Source organism: Leopardus geoffroyi, chromosome A1 (assembly GCF_018350155.1).
Source record: "Leopardus geoffroyi isolate Oge1 chromosome A1, O.geoffroyi_Oge1_pat1.0, whole genome shotgun sequence".
NCBI classification, from domain to species: Eukaryota; Metazoa; Chordata; class Mammalia; order Carnivora; family Felidae; genus Leopardus; species Leopardus geoffroyi.
In genome coordinates this window covers 177,819,694-177,833,288 of record NC_059326.1, presented here as the reverse complement: position 1 = coordinate 177,833,288, position 13,595 = coordinate 177,819,694, and the positions used below count along the sequence as shown (strand labels likewise).

Here is a 13,595-nt window from a genome sequence, read left to right as displayed (position 1 = left end):
TTTGGCACAGGAGAGACCTTGGTTTGAATCGTGTGCTGCTGGGCAAATTTCTTAACCTTCAACAATTTGCACCTCGGTTTTCCCCATCTGTAAAGCGGGGGCAGTGAGAGATACCTAGTTCTTAAGGGTTATTGTGGGGACTAAATGGGCTAATGCACACAGAGTAGCTAGCTGGCACTCAATAATGTGTAACGGTACTCGTTAAATCAGTTACATGCTCTGCGTGTGCGTTAGGTGGGTACCGTGCTGCAGGGTGCTGGGCAAGGCTAGGAGGGACATACTCCTTGTGTCGGTGACTTCCGGGCTCCTCTTGTCCAAGCTGAGAGCACAGGCTTTGGACTTAGGCCTGCATTTAATCCTCATTGCACCACTCCCAGGCTGTGTGGCCTTGGGCAAGATCCTTAACCTCTCTGAGTCTCTGCCTCCTCATCACACGAGATATAGGGATGATAATACCACTCCCCAAAGGTGTAATTGGAATCATGTCTTGGGCCAAGTATGCAGTAGGTACTCAGTTATGGTGCTGTGCCTCAGTAGCGATCAGCAAACATTTATGGGACATCCGCTGCCTGGGTGGCCTTGGACTGGGTTTTAGAGAGAATGCCAAGAAGGCATCCAAGGCTTCAGTTTTTTCCTCAAAGTGTTCCCTGTGAAGAGACTTTGGGCTGATGCTTTGGGCAGCTTTATTTACCTCCCTCATCCCCATTCCGCCTCTGCCTTGGAACCTCTTTGCACTTTGTCACTGTCACAGGCCCCAGTGTGTTCTCCGTGAGGCTCACAGGGATGCATAGGAGCTCAGGCTCTGGATCTGGCCCACCAGATCACACCCTGCCTTGGCCCCTTGGTAGTCTCAGATTGAGCAAATTGCTCGGCCTCACGGTGGCTCATCTTTGTTGTGGGTGTCAGGGTAGAACCTCCCTCTTGGGGTTGCTGCAAGGGTGAATTGTGATCACCCGGGGGCACAGCACCTGGATCACTGTAAATGTTAAGTAATACGCGCTGCAGCTGGGCATTTGACGTTGGTGCATCTAGAGGCCTGTTCCTGGAAGTCAAGGGAGGCTGGACCCATCCCGAGGGCCCTACGGCACATCGCACAGACCTGGCATGCGGGATGAATGTTGAGTAAGTGAGTGGAGGGGCCATAGCTTCTCTAAGGCAAGTCCCTTCTGGCACCAGGCATGGGGCAAGGAGACTCAGGACCTATCCCAGCCCTTGGGGACTTGAGAGAAATCAGAGGGGTCTGTGCAGGGGGACATGGGCTGCAGGGGGACATGGGCTCCAGGGTGCCATGGGTACCCTGGTGAAGGACCATGAAACCAGACTGGGGGAAGAGGATCTGGCCAGAGAAGACGCCCTGTTTGAATCTTAGATTAAGAATAAGGCAGGTGAAGATGCTGTGAACCTGTGTGTACATGTGTGAGTGAGTGAATGAGTGTGTGTGTTGTGTGTGTGTGTGTGTGTGTGTGTGTGTGTGTGTGTGTAAAAGCCATTGCAGGCACATGGAATATCTCTAGATGGAAACAGGGAACAGCCTGATATGCTCAGGGGACTCTAAGCCTGTTGGAGCACCAAGTTTAGCAAGAGGGGTGATGTAAAAGGCCATGGTAGGCATTGAATGCCAGAATAAAGGGCTTGTTTCTGGTCGGCATGCATGACCACTCTCCCCACCCACATGCTTTAAGGGACAGGGAAGTGAAACAGGGTTTGGAGGAGAGGGGAAAATAAATAAAAGAAGGGAATATGGGTCTTTAGGGGTCCTGCCTCCTTCCCCAAGCTGGCTCCAGGGTTGACCACCAGAGGTACTCGTATTGACGATCTGTATGGAGAAGGCTGATGTGTGGGGAGAGGGGCTTCTAGTCAGCCACCTTGGGTGGCAGCACGTCCCTCCCATGCTGATGGCTCAGCCCTGCCAATCAATACCTTGGTAGCCCTGGGAGCTTAATGAACAGACTGGGGGTGGGGAAGGGCCCTTTACAACATCACCGACATCACCGTTCTGGCTGGGTTGGGTGTAGGGACTGTGACGGGATAGAGGGGGAAAGCCTGGGGCTGAAGGGGGTGGTGGGAGCGTGAACCTGAGCCAAACTCAGATCCAGAGGTGGGCTCCACCTTCCTCCTCCCTTTTCTGCCTACAGATACCGGCTGGGGAAAATCCATGGGCTCTAGAGCCAGAGACGGGTTCAGATCTTGGCTCTGTCGTTTTGTGTACAACGTGGATGAGTCCCTTGGCCTCTCTGTGTCTCCCTTTGTCACAGGGACGAGAATCATTCTGACCAGCCCAGATTGTGTGAGGAGGAAGGAGACCTTGCTTGCAAAGTGCTTAGCTCAGGCCCCGGCACAAAGCAAGTACCTAGCAAGTGGGAGCCAGTGTTAGTTTCTCCCTCACGAATAATAAGAAGCCACAGAGCACTGGGCCTGGCAGCCACTCCTGGGCCTGAGTCCAGGCCCGCTCTCTAGGAAGAGTTTGTGGGGAGCTGCATTTTGGGACGGAGAGCAGGGCTGACTTTACCCGGGACCACTCCTGGAGGGGGGAATTGAGACTTTGGAGAAACTCTGAACGCCCTCAGCAGGGCTGGCAACATTGCTGCTGGAGGAGGAGGCAGGCGGTGGTGGAATGTGGCCGGAAGTCTGTGGGCTGCCCCTCCTGGGACGGGGAGACCCTCCCTTTCTGGGCAGGCTGCCTGGAGACAGGGGCATGGATTGTATGAGGCCTCAAGGATGGGGACCTGGGCGGGAGGGGGCAGTGTGACCCCATCCTCCTCTTGAGTAGGGGGAGTGAGCTCAAGGCCTTGAGCCCTTTCATGTTTAATCCCTGCTCCAATCCCTGCCCCAGCCATGGCTTGTGGCCAGAACCAGTTGCCATCCTGAATAGAGGTAGAGGCGGGGTTGGAGAGAGGAGAGAGTGAAAGCAGGCAAGGGTGAAGGGGTGGAGAGCTTGAGCTCTAGACTGAGATGGATTTGAATCTGGATTCCTTTTCTCAGTAGTGAGTGTCTTTGGACAAGCGATGTAACCTCTCTAAGCCTCAGTTCCCTCATCTGTAAAGTGGGTACGATAATTATAGAACTCATAGGCCCGCCCTGGGAATCCCATAAGGTAGTTTACCTAAAGTGATTCTTAGCACAGAGGGAAGCGCTCAGTAAGTCGTGGCGTGGCTGTTCAGAAAACAAAACACAAGAAAAAAGAAAAAGAAAAAAGTTGTGGCTGTGTTGTCTTTTTCTCTGAGATAGATTTTTTTTTTTAATGTTTATTTTTGAGAGAGAGAAAGAGCATGCACGCAAGCAGGGGAGTGGCAGAGAGAGCGAGAGAGTGAGGAGGGCAAAGGATCTGAAGCAGGCTCTGTGCTGACAGCGGTGAGCCTGATGCAGGGCTCGAACCCAGGAACTGGGAGACCATGACCTGAGCTGAAGTTGGACACTCAACCAACTGAGCCACCCAGGCGCTCCTGAGATAGATATTACGAACAGTCCCCATTCTGCTAGTGAGAAAACTGAGGGGTTAAAGAAATCAACCTGGGGCGCCAGGATGGCTCGGTCAGTTAAACATCTGAGTCTTGGTCGCAGCTCAGGTCGTGACTCACGGTTTGTAAGTTAAAGCCCTGCGTCAGGCTCTGCGGTGAGGAGCCTGCTTGGGATTCTCTCTCTCCCTTTCTCTTTGCCCCTTCCCCCGCCAAAAAAATAAACTTAAAAAAAAAAAAGATACCAAACGGAGTGGTGATTCAGGGTGGAGCCAGGTGACCCCAGACGTCAGTTATTGCGAGTCATTTTGTTGTTGACTACATGTGGTGTGTGCTCACTCGTGCTGTGTGTGTACATAAGTGATGTGTGACCATGTCTGTGGAAGGTGGGGAGATATAGGAAGCTCCCACACATGTCTTCAGAGCATGAGTGGGTCCATGAGGCCGACATCTTCAGCCAGAGGGAGCAGTCGTGGCTGACGGATGCGCCAGAAGGAGGGGACCTGGGTTGATGTCTGGAAGCTGGCACTGAGATCACCCCATGGAAGGTTCACCCCAGGTGCCTGAGAGAGGAGGCTCAGAAGGTAGGAGAGGCTAGACTGTAAAGGCCCCCCGGGCGGGTGCTGTGGGCGGTGGGGAGCCAGGCAGAGTGTGGGGTAGGAACCGAAGTCACCTTGTGCGTTAGAGAGCTGGGCTCCACTGCAGGCCAGGCCGAAGGCGGGGGGCTCTGTCCCACCAGACACCTTGTCTGTGCCAGGCCTGGGACCTCGGTGGACCCCGGTGTGGGGAGATGTGAACCTGTCAGCCCATTGTTGCCTCTGTGCAATTCCTGGATGGGGGAGTGAATATTTCCACTGGAGCCCCAGCTCTCAGGGCAGGGAAGGGGCTGGCAGGGGGGTGGTAATTGGGAGTCTTGGGCTGCATGGGGACCCCTCTATATGCCATCCTGCTGTGGGAAAAGCTGCTTCGACCCAAAAGGTAATTTGGGGTGGGGGGAAGGCAGAGTGACAGAAGGTGCCTTCCTGTGCCTAAGGACACATCTTGTCTGTGCCAGCCCTGCTCACCTTGTGAGAGCTGTGCCGGTCTGGTTTTGTTCACCCTGCAACTCTTCAACAGCCCAGACGACTGTGCACCTGGAGGGGCGTTAGCCAGCAGACAGCCGCTCTGACTATTCTAGGAAAGGCCTGGAAGGCAGGCCCCCTCTTAGGCACCGGGGCCAAGTGGCCTGCTACCCCATGAGCAGGAGAGGAGGAGGGAGAGATGGGTCCCGAGGCAGACGCAGGAGCCCCGCTTGTCCGCGTTCTGGCTCCGTGGCCCTGGAGAGATGCCTCAGAGGTCCAGTGACCTTTGCGAAGCGAGCTCTACCTGGTGCCTACCTCCAAGAGTGGCTGAGGGAATTGTAGGAGGTACCACAGAGGGCTTCGGAGCACAGTGCCTGGAAGGAAGTGCCTAGGAAAGCCTAGCAGCTGATAGCTTTGCAGACGCCCCTTGCCACCACTCTGTTGGGCATTCTGCTTGTCTGGGTAGTAAGCGGTGGGGCTGATTTTGGCCTCTAGGTTTCCCTCATCCTCACCACAGTCATTTAGCACACATCGGCCAGGCAACCTCCTGGGGCCAGAGCTGGAGACCCCCGGATGAGCTGGACAGGCTAAACTCTGGGGACACTAAGCCATTACTGTAGTGCCCAGAGGCCCTAACCCAGCTGGAGGATGGGGAGCAGAAAAGGCTTCCAGAGGAGGCACCTGAGGGCAGGTGTCAGCTGGGCAGAGGGGGCAGGGTACCCTGGGCAGAGGGCCTGACCTGTGCAAAGGCCTGGGGCTCCCCAGAGGTCTTGCCCAGGAAGCCCAGGGGCCTCACTGCCTTTTCAGAAGGATGGACTCTGTGTATGTGTCAGAGGCCCACCCCTGCTACCTCCCTTGGGAAGAATGTGACCACAGAATGTGGCTTAAATGGTGGAAGCTGGGCAAGATGGATTGTTCCCCCCACATCCTGGAGAAGGGCCACCGGATAGCCCCTGCTGACCCTGGGTCACCCACACTGCCTCTGTCCAGTGGGCCAGGGAGAAAATCGTTAATGGGAGGCTGGCTTCTGGGGCAGGGCAGCTCCCCTTGGGGACCCAGGGTAAGGAGATTGGTTTGACCTCTGGTCGATAAGGTCTCCTGTGAGCAGGAGGAGAGTTGGAGGACAGGGAAGGAGGCTGGAGGCCTGCCCTTGGGGGAGGGGACAGGGCCGGGCTACCTCAGGAAGTCATACCAGGAAGGTCGAGGGCCGTGGGGGGGGGGGGGGTCTTCAGGACATGCGCCCACCAGGTGTGAACCTCAGGGGCCGATGGAGCTCTTCCCTCCCTGAGCATCAGGATATGGAAGGGGGTGGGTCCCAGGCGTCAGAGCCTGGCTGTGAATGGTGACAGGGGCTGGCCACGGAGAATAGAGGAAGTAAAGGGCGTGCACCCTTGGTGGGCCTTGCACCACTGGCCGTGTGGCTCGAAGCCTCAGTTTCTACATCTGTTAAATGGAGGTGGTAAGCATCCCCATGCTGCAGGGGTGTCTGAAAGGACCGGAAGCAATAGCATCTTCCCAAAGTGTGATTTGCGAGGAGAAGTGCCCTGCGTGTACAGATGAGGAGTGTGATCTGAGGGTGTTTCCAGAGAGGCTTCAGGGTGAGCCTCTTAATGCCCCTTGGGTTCCCTCACTCATACCTACTGAGAGCGTACTCTGTGCTGGGCCCTGTTCTAAGACTTCCGTGTTTCATCTGCAGGGCAGCCCGTGACGTGGGTGCCACTGTCATCCCTCTTGTTTTCTACGTGAGGAAACTGAAGTACAGAGGGGTTAGTGACTTGCCTGGGGTCTCTTAGCTAGTGAGTGGCGCACCCCTGGGTTTCGAATCTGGGACCTCCTCCCGATCGTGCCGGAGGGGCAAGTGGGGCCCAGCCAAGTGGGGCTGAACGAAGGGCTTTGGGGCCATAACTGGGGCTTACTCTGCCGTTGCCTGTACTGTGACCTTGTCAGTTTAGCTCTGGGGCCTCAGTTTCCTCACCTGTAATGTGGGATGATACTTCCACCCCGAGGATGATAGTGAAGGTTAAATACTGTGGTCCTGCTGAATTGCTTGTGGGGCCCAGGCCAGCGTCGGAGGACATATGTAAGTCAGCTTGGGGACAGAGACCCTGGGCCGGGCACGGGGTGTGCGATGAGGAAAACACAGTTCCTGCCCTTGGGAGCTCACAGTTGAGAGGTGAGACAGTTGCTTGGGCAGCCCTGGCCCCTGAAGCCCTGCCCTGGGCTGAGTGGGGCCATACTGTCATGGGAATGGGGTCCTGCATGCCTAACATCATGTCAGACCTCATGGGCACACAGAACAAACCGAGAACGCTGTCCGGGCTTCAAGAATAATTCAGTTCAGATGGAATGGGGCAGATGTACATTTAGGAAAGGAAAGCATAGGAAAACCTAATTTAATACTAAATGGAATGCCAGAACTCCACATCTTTTCAATGTTCATTTGTTTATTCATCCATGCATTCAATAAATATTTGAGTTTCTACCGTGCTACGTGCTGGGGATATAGCAACAAGCAAGAAAGAGACAGCCCCAGCTTTCATGGTGCTGTCAGCCTAGTCAGGGGGAGCCAGACAAAAACCAGATAAATAGAAGTCATGTCAGGTTGGTCAGTGTTAGAAAGAAAAAACAAAGCATCATAGAGAGATGGAGAGTGACAGAGGAGTGGGGGCTGCTTCAGAGAAAGAGTCAAAGAAGGCCTGTCTCAGGATGTGACACTGAGCAGAGACCCTAATGAAGTAAAGGGGCCAGAATGTATAAATCTGGGAAAGAATATTGAAACCAAGGAAAAAGCACGTGCAAAGGCCCCGAGGCAGGTATGTTTTGTGTTTGGAATCCTCAGCAATGTAATAAGGCAGCCAGTGTAACTGGTGGTGAGGGAGTGGTAAAAGATGAAGGTGGGGGTGGGGGGGTGCTCATCATGAAGGACCTTGAGGCCATGGTGGGGATCTTTGTCGAGATGTGATGGAAGTTCTGGAGAGTGTGAAGAGGGAGGATTATACTAAGTGACTGGGTTTGGTGGAAGACAGACTACCAGGGGGCAAGAATGGGAACAGGTGACTGGCGAGGAGGTGGCTGCAAGTTGTCCAGGTGAGAGGCCATGTTCAGGAAGTGAGACTGGAGAGTTATATGTCAGCATAGCCAGAGGCCGCTTCCTGGAGGATGTGGTCAGACATGAACTAAACCTCTGGGGATACGGGGACTTTTGGTGGGAGGTGCAAAATGAAGTCTTCTCCAAGAGCGGCCAGCGGTGTGGGCAGATGCTGGGCGAGTGTGGGTGAGCATGAGGACTCTCTGGACATGGAGAGGAGAGTCCCCAGCTCCTGGGGACGAGTGACAGTGGATTTTGGCCCATTCCTTCCCAGGGTGACTTGGCAGCCTCTGTCCTTCCCGGCCGTGCACCCAAACGACAGTGATATGCCCCCCACGCTTCTCCCATCTCCGTGTCCATGTTGGTATTTTACTCCCCACTTGCTCGCTTTATCCTCATGGCCACCCTGGAATGTGGTCGGGGTTGGGGCTCCGCTCTGCCGTTTTACTGGGAAGGAGTCGGTGTGGCCAAGGTCAAATGCTCCATGCTGCTTCCTTTAACTTGGTGCTGTGGTGGAAAGATGGCAAGTGTTGTTGTCCCGTAGACCTAGGCCTGATTCTTAGCTTTGCCACTTCCTGGCTGGGCCCCCTTGGTCAACTTGCCTCACCTCTCCGAGTCTTGGTTGCCTCATCTGTGAAACAGGGGTCATAACAGGGCAGGTATGAATCTGGGCCAAGGCCTCATACATAGCCGGCACACGGGGGCTCTGGCGCTTTGCTGTGAACGCAGCTCCTATCTGCAGGGGACCTAGGACCTCCCAGGTAGATCACTGATGCCCCTTTCCCTGCCCAGGTGCTGGCGGCCGAGGAGAACGTGGACTTCCGCATCCACGTGGAGAACCAGACGCGGGCTCGGGACGATGTGAGCCGTAAGCAGCTGCGGCTGTACCAGCTCTACAGCCGGACCAGCGGGAAGCACATCCAGGTCCTGGGCCGCAGGATCAGTGCCCGCGGCGAGGACGGGGACAAGTATGGTAGGTGCTGGCCCCGCCCCCCTAACTGGGCCCCTCTGAGACCTCGGGTTCAGATCCCAGCTCTGCCGCGTCCCGGCTGTGTATCTTGCACCTGGCACCGAGCCTTTCTGGCCTTCAGGTTCCTCATCTGTAAAATGGAGCTGCAGTAAGTAGTGTATCCCCTGAGAGCCTTTGTGGGGCACTAACCGAAGCTGTGAATCAAAAGTGCTTTTGCTGGCAAATGCCAGTGGTCGTGGGTAGCTGCTCCCCATGGCCTTGCTTCACCAGCCCCAGGTTCAGGTGCTTGGAGAGCGGGGAGTCTCTAGGGAATGTTATTTGGGAGCTGCCGGTGGTGCTGGAAATCGGCCTGGGGTGAGGGTGGGCGCTCCTGTGTGCAAATGGGTGTGTGTTCTGTGAGCTTGAGCTTGAACACCTGTGAGGAATGGGAGCGCTCGCTCTTAGCACCTTGGGCTATGGTCCCTTTGACCTGCCCTTGACCCCGGAACTGTCCAGCCCTCCTCTGAGATGTTTGGGAACCATCACTCGCCTCATGCTGCCTCTGCAAGGGGGCTGGGAGGAATGAGACACCCTGACCGTCTTCCCTCCCCAGGCCCCCTGCCCACAAAGACCCTCAGCAGTAAGAGAAACAGGACTCCAATTTCCTAGAGCTTGGAGTGGATCTTGGGAGAGGCACTGAGCAAATACTGACCTTGCCCCATGGGTTCTTGCCTTCTTAGGCCAGGATTTCGGTGGGAGGTGTCCCGGGCCCCGGCCTTGGGCAGGGGAGCCGGGGCTGTGGGTGGCCAAGGCATGGGGCTGGGACCGGGGTCCTGTGTATGCACTGTGGGACTGCCAGCCTAGGCTTTTCTGGGATGATGCCCCGCCTGCCCGCCGGCCCCTGCCCATTGCAGTCAAGACGTGACAACAAGACAAATAATTTCTTGGACCTTTTATCTTGGACACCATTTATTTTCCCTCCGCCCCAGGGCAGGACTGACCTCATGGTAGGGCCCAAGTGCGGCAGCTGCACCGTCACTGGGGGCTGGGGCCGGCCAGGCCGGGCAGGGCTGGGCCGGGCTGGGCTCCCCGTCTCCAGGCCAGCTGCCTCCCTTCTCCCTGTGCCATCACTCTTTACTGCCTCCGTTCCCCTCCCTCCCTCCCTCTTTCCCCTTCTTCCTTTCTCAGTCTTGCTGCTGCTGCTGCTGCTTTCAACCGGCCCCTCTCTCTGAGTCCTTCTCCTATCCTTCTGGATACTCATCCCTTCCCCTCTTTGTTTCTGTCCACCTCTTCCCCCCACCTCCCCACCATCTCTGCCCTCCCTGCCTCCCTCTCTCAGACCACAGCTCTCCGGTCCCTCCGCCCCACCTCTCTCAGGTCCTCTGCTGGCTGCCTCTCAGGGGCCTCTGTCTCTCTGTGCCCCCTGCTGTGCTGGGCAGACCCAGGTGGTGCTTTTCCCTGGGATCTGCTGTCCTCTTGCTGCCAGGGAAGGGGCAGCTGGCCGGCCAGGCGGGAGGAGGGTGCCCTCCTGGGGAGTCCCCGGAGCTCTCACTGGCCCCTCCAGGCTGGGAAGAGTAGAGGGGGGTCAGACTCTGGTCTGAGCCATCTGTCCACGCCCTGAGACAGGAGGTAGGAGCTTGGGAGGGAGAGGAGCCCAGAAATGGCCACCCCCTCACTCCCGAAGTTACTTGCCTCTCGCTTCCTCTGCCTCAGCCAGAGACTTAGGGGATCTCACCTGCTGCATGACGTCAGGCAAGCCCTTCGCCTCCTCTGGGCCTCAGTTTCCCGTCTGTACAATACAAGGGTTGGACCAGAGCAGTGCTTCGTAAACATGAACATGCCTGTGAATCACTCAGGGACCTTGTTAAATGCTGATATTGATTTGGTGGGTCCGGAGTGGGGCCTGAGTGCTGCCTTTCTAACCTGCGCCCAGGTGGTGTGCAGGGACCGCACTTTGAGTATCTAGGAACTAGCCCGTTTTGGCTTCTCCAGCTCCACAAACCCCAGATTTAATCACCCTCTCTCAAGGAATATGTTTATCACTCCTCCACCCCCCTGACACCCAGGGCACCGTGGGGCTCTGCTGACTGCGGAGGCTGCTTCATTTAAGTGTCGCATTAGAAACGCAGATGAGGCGAAGGGACCCCATCTGTGAGCCCTGGGAGAGGAAGTGAGACAATGGAGCCAATTGAGGCTTCCAATCTAGATAATCAATACAAATATTATTGGGAGGGTGATTTATGTGTCCAAGCCAGCCTGGAGGATGGGGCTGTGTTAGGGGCCTGCCCTGCCTGTGGGGGGATGGGCAGCCAGTAGCCCCCAGCCAGGCCGGTTGGGGGGGTGGCCTCCCGGACAGTCCGAGAGCCTGCTCCCTCCTTCTCGGGACTCTGTGCAGCTGAAAGAATGATGCAGCCCACGGCTTCCATCTACGTGCAATTATAATGCAGTCAGGGACTTGTGGCAAACACCAAGTATAAACAGAATCCCCATGAACACATGGAGTCTGGAACCCCGACAGACACTCATGGCCTCAGATTCAATGGCACCCAGAGGTGTTAGACTCTGGGCGGGCCCAGGGCACAGGCCCACCTTAGTCTGGGTGCCCTGCCCAGGAGCTCTTGGCCTGCTGTCCCCATGAACAGTCTTTGGTGAAATCTGCATGGAGGGGAGCACACCCCCACACCATGCTGCTCTGCAAGAGGGTCTCCCCATGACTCCCTAAAGCTTTCCCAGAGCACCTGAGGGCCCTGCGGGTGGGCCAGGCTCTGGCCAAGAATGGGAGCCAGGAAGTTGGAGGTTTAAGTCGTGGGACACCTGGCAGGCTGGTGGCTCAGGACCTGGTCACCCTGCCCACCTGGGGTTCTTACAGCAGCCTCTCCCCTTCCGGCTCTCGGTCCTGGCCCCCTCTGCCTTGTAGGCAGTCACCATGTTGAAGAAGCAGCACCAGACCATGCAGGACACCTGGGTTTTGTTGCAGCCGTGCCACCGAGCAGCCCGCGGAGCTTGGGGCAAGCTTGTCTGGCTCTGGGCTCCACTTCTTCCTGTGCCAAGTGAGGGTGAGAAAGCCACACTCCCTCCACCTGCCTCTGGGATGGATGCACTTAAGCCCCAGGTGTGGAGGCATTAGATCCTCTTGGCCGTGGGAAGCAGGGCTGACAGTGACAGAACTGGCGTTTTAGAAGGGGAGGGCTGGGACCAACTGAGTCTGTGCTCAGGGAGCAGGGAGGGACCCTGGCACCGGGGGTGGTGGCGTGGAGGTGACTCTGCTTTGATATGCACTCTATGATTGGATATTCCTGCCGGTTTTCATTTGAAAAAATGGCTTTTCTACTTGGGGAAAAAAAAAAAAAAAATGGTAAGCACAAACCCAACGTGTTGCAGAAGGCCAGGCTCCCAGGACTGACTGTGCTCGGAACAGCCCCTGGCAGGCCACTGGAGGGACTGTGTTAGCCAGGAAGGTGATCTTTGGAGGAGTCAAGCGGGTAGACTCTGGAGTTGGACAAGATTTGAGTCTAGCTCCCCCACTTGCGAGCTCGAGACCTAGGATCTGAGTTAGCCTTTCTGGTCCTGTTTGCTCTTCTGTGAAGTGGGGTGATGGGAAAGAGAGCATATCTAATGCTCAAAGATTGTATGATTATTAAAGCAAAAACATAAGTAATAACTGCTTGAACTCGGTGCTGTTGTATGGAGGTGGGGGTGCCATCCTGGGCTCTGGTGGAGGTTCCCCTCTCAGGAACTGATTCCTGGGGCTTCCAGAAAGAACCTTGTCTCTCTCACTCATCAGTGGGTCCCTGGCAGGTCAGCTGCAGGCTTAAGAGGCTTCTTCAGCACGATTCCAGGCAGCGGGACTGCCTGTTCGGGCTGCTGTCTGGCCAGAGGAGGAAGGGTCTTTGGACCTTCTTGTTGGGTGTGGTCTGCTCTTTTCTTAGTTTGAACTGGGGTCCCTCACTCACTCGGCACAGAATTACTGAGCCCTGGGGACCCGGGGTCCCAGCCCTGGGGTCCCAGCCTTCAAGCTGCTCCCAGGCCAGAGACCGTGCTCCCTCTCAGGGGTTGACTCTGAGTAGGAAGAGTCTAGTTCTCTAACCTCCAAGTGTGACCTTGGGTCCTCCTCATTCCCTCCCTGAGCCTGGGCTTCTTCACCATGAATGGGGGCTGGGTGCGGGGGGTGGAGTTAGCAGTCCGATGGCTTCCTCGAGAGCTCAGGCGTGGATCAGTCTGTGACTCCAGCTGTGGTATTGCTGTGCGGGATCATGAGGACTCAGCCTGTCCCGGCATAGGCCTGCTGAGCCGGGCCAGCTTCCTGCGTCCCTTGCTCAGCCTTGCCCCTCTGAGAACGTGAGCCCCTTGGAAATAGTGACCCTTCTGCATGTCCCCATGTCCAGTACAAGGCTTTGCAGAAAGCAGGTCCCCACTTAAAGGTTGCTGGATGAACATATAAAGTAATTGTGGGGCGACTCAAAGCATAATCGGGGACTGACTTGTGCGGCTCACATCGAAAGACATGTGGGGTGTTCAGGGCTTTTGCTGAGCAGATGACAAGAGCCAGGGTGAGGTGGGGTCCTCTGGTCTGCATTTCCTTCGCTCTGGCATCTGCTGGAGGGCTGTGGTGGAGAAACGAGCAGCAGGGACCCCCTACTCTCTGAGTCTGACACCCATAGCCCCTTCTCCACATAGCAGTCTGAGATGTGAGACTGTGTCACAGCATTGTCAAAGGCGCTTGTCTTACTGAGATTAAAATCCCAGTTCTTGGGTCAGCAGGAAAGCCCGGAATGGCCTGGCTCCTGGCTACCACTCAAGCCTTGGCTGCACTGCCCCTTCCTTGCCCACACAGCTCCGGCCCCAGCCCCTCCCTGCCATCCCCGGACCATGCCAAGCATGTCCCCGGCTAAGGCCCTTTGCATTTGCTGTTCTCTTGACCTGACGAGGCTCTTCTCCCAGACACCCTCATGGCTTGCTCCCTGACTTCACTCAGGCTTCTGTTCAATTTTCTCCTTATCAGAGACTTCCCGTCTCTGTCTCCTCCTGGGCATATTTTTGTT

General features: G+C 56.2%; 1 protein-coding gene across 1 annotated transcript in view; it reads left to right on the top strand.

Annotated features, from left to right (window-relative positions):
* FGF18 (fibroblast growth factor 18) overlaps positions 1–13,595 on the top strand; it is a 33,286-nt gene that overhangs the window by 6,331 nt on the left and 13,360 nt on the right. Inside the window, exon 3 of the mRNA XM_045501646.1 lies at positions 8,397–8,577. Coding sequence (XP_045357602.1) covers positions 8,397–8,577 — 181 coding nt within the window. The remainder of the gene's footprint in view (positions 1–8,396; positions 8,578–13,595) is intronic.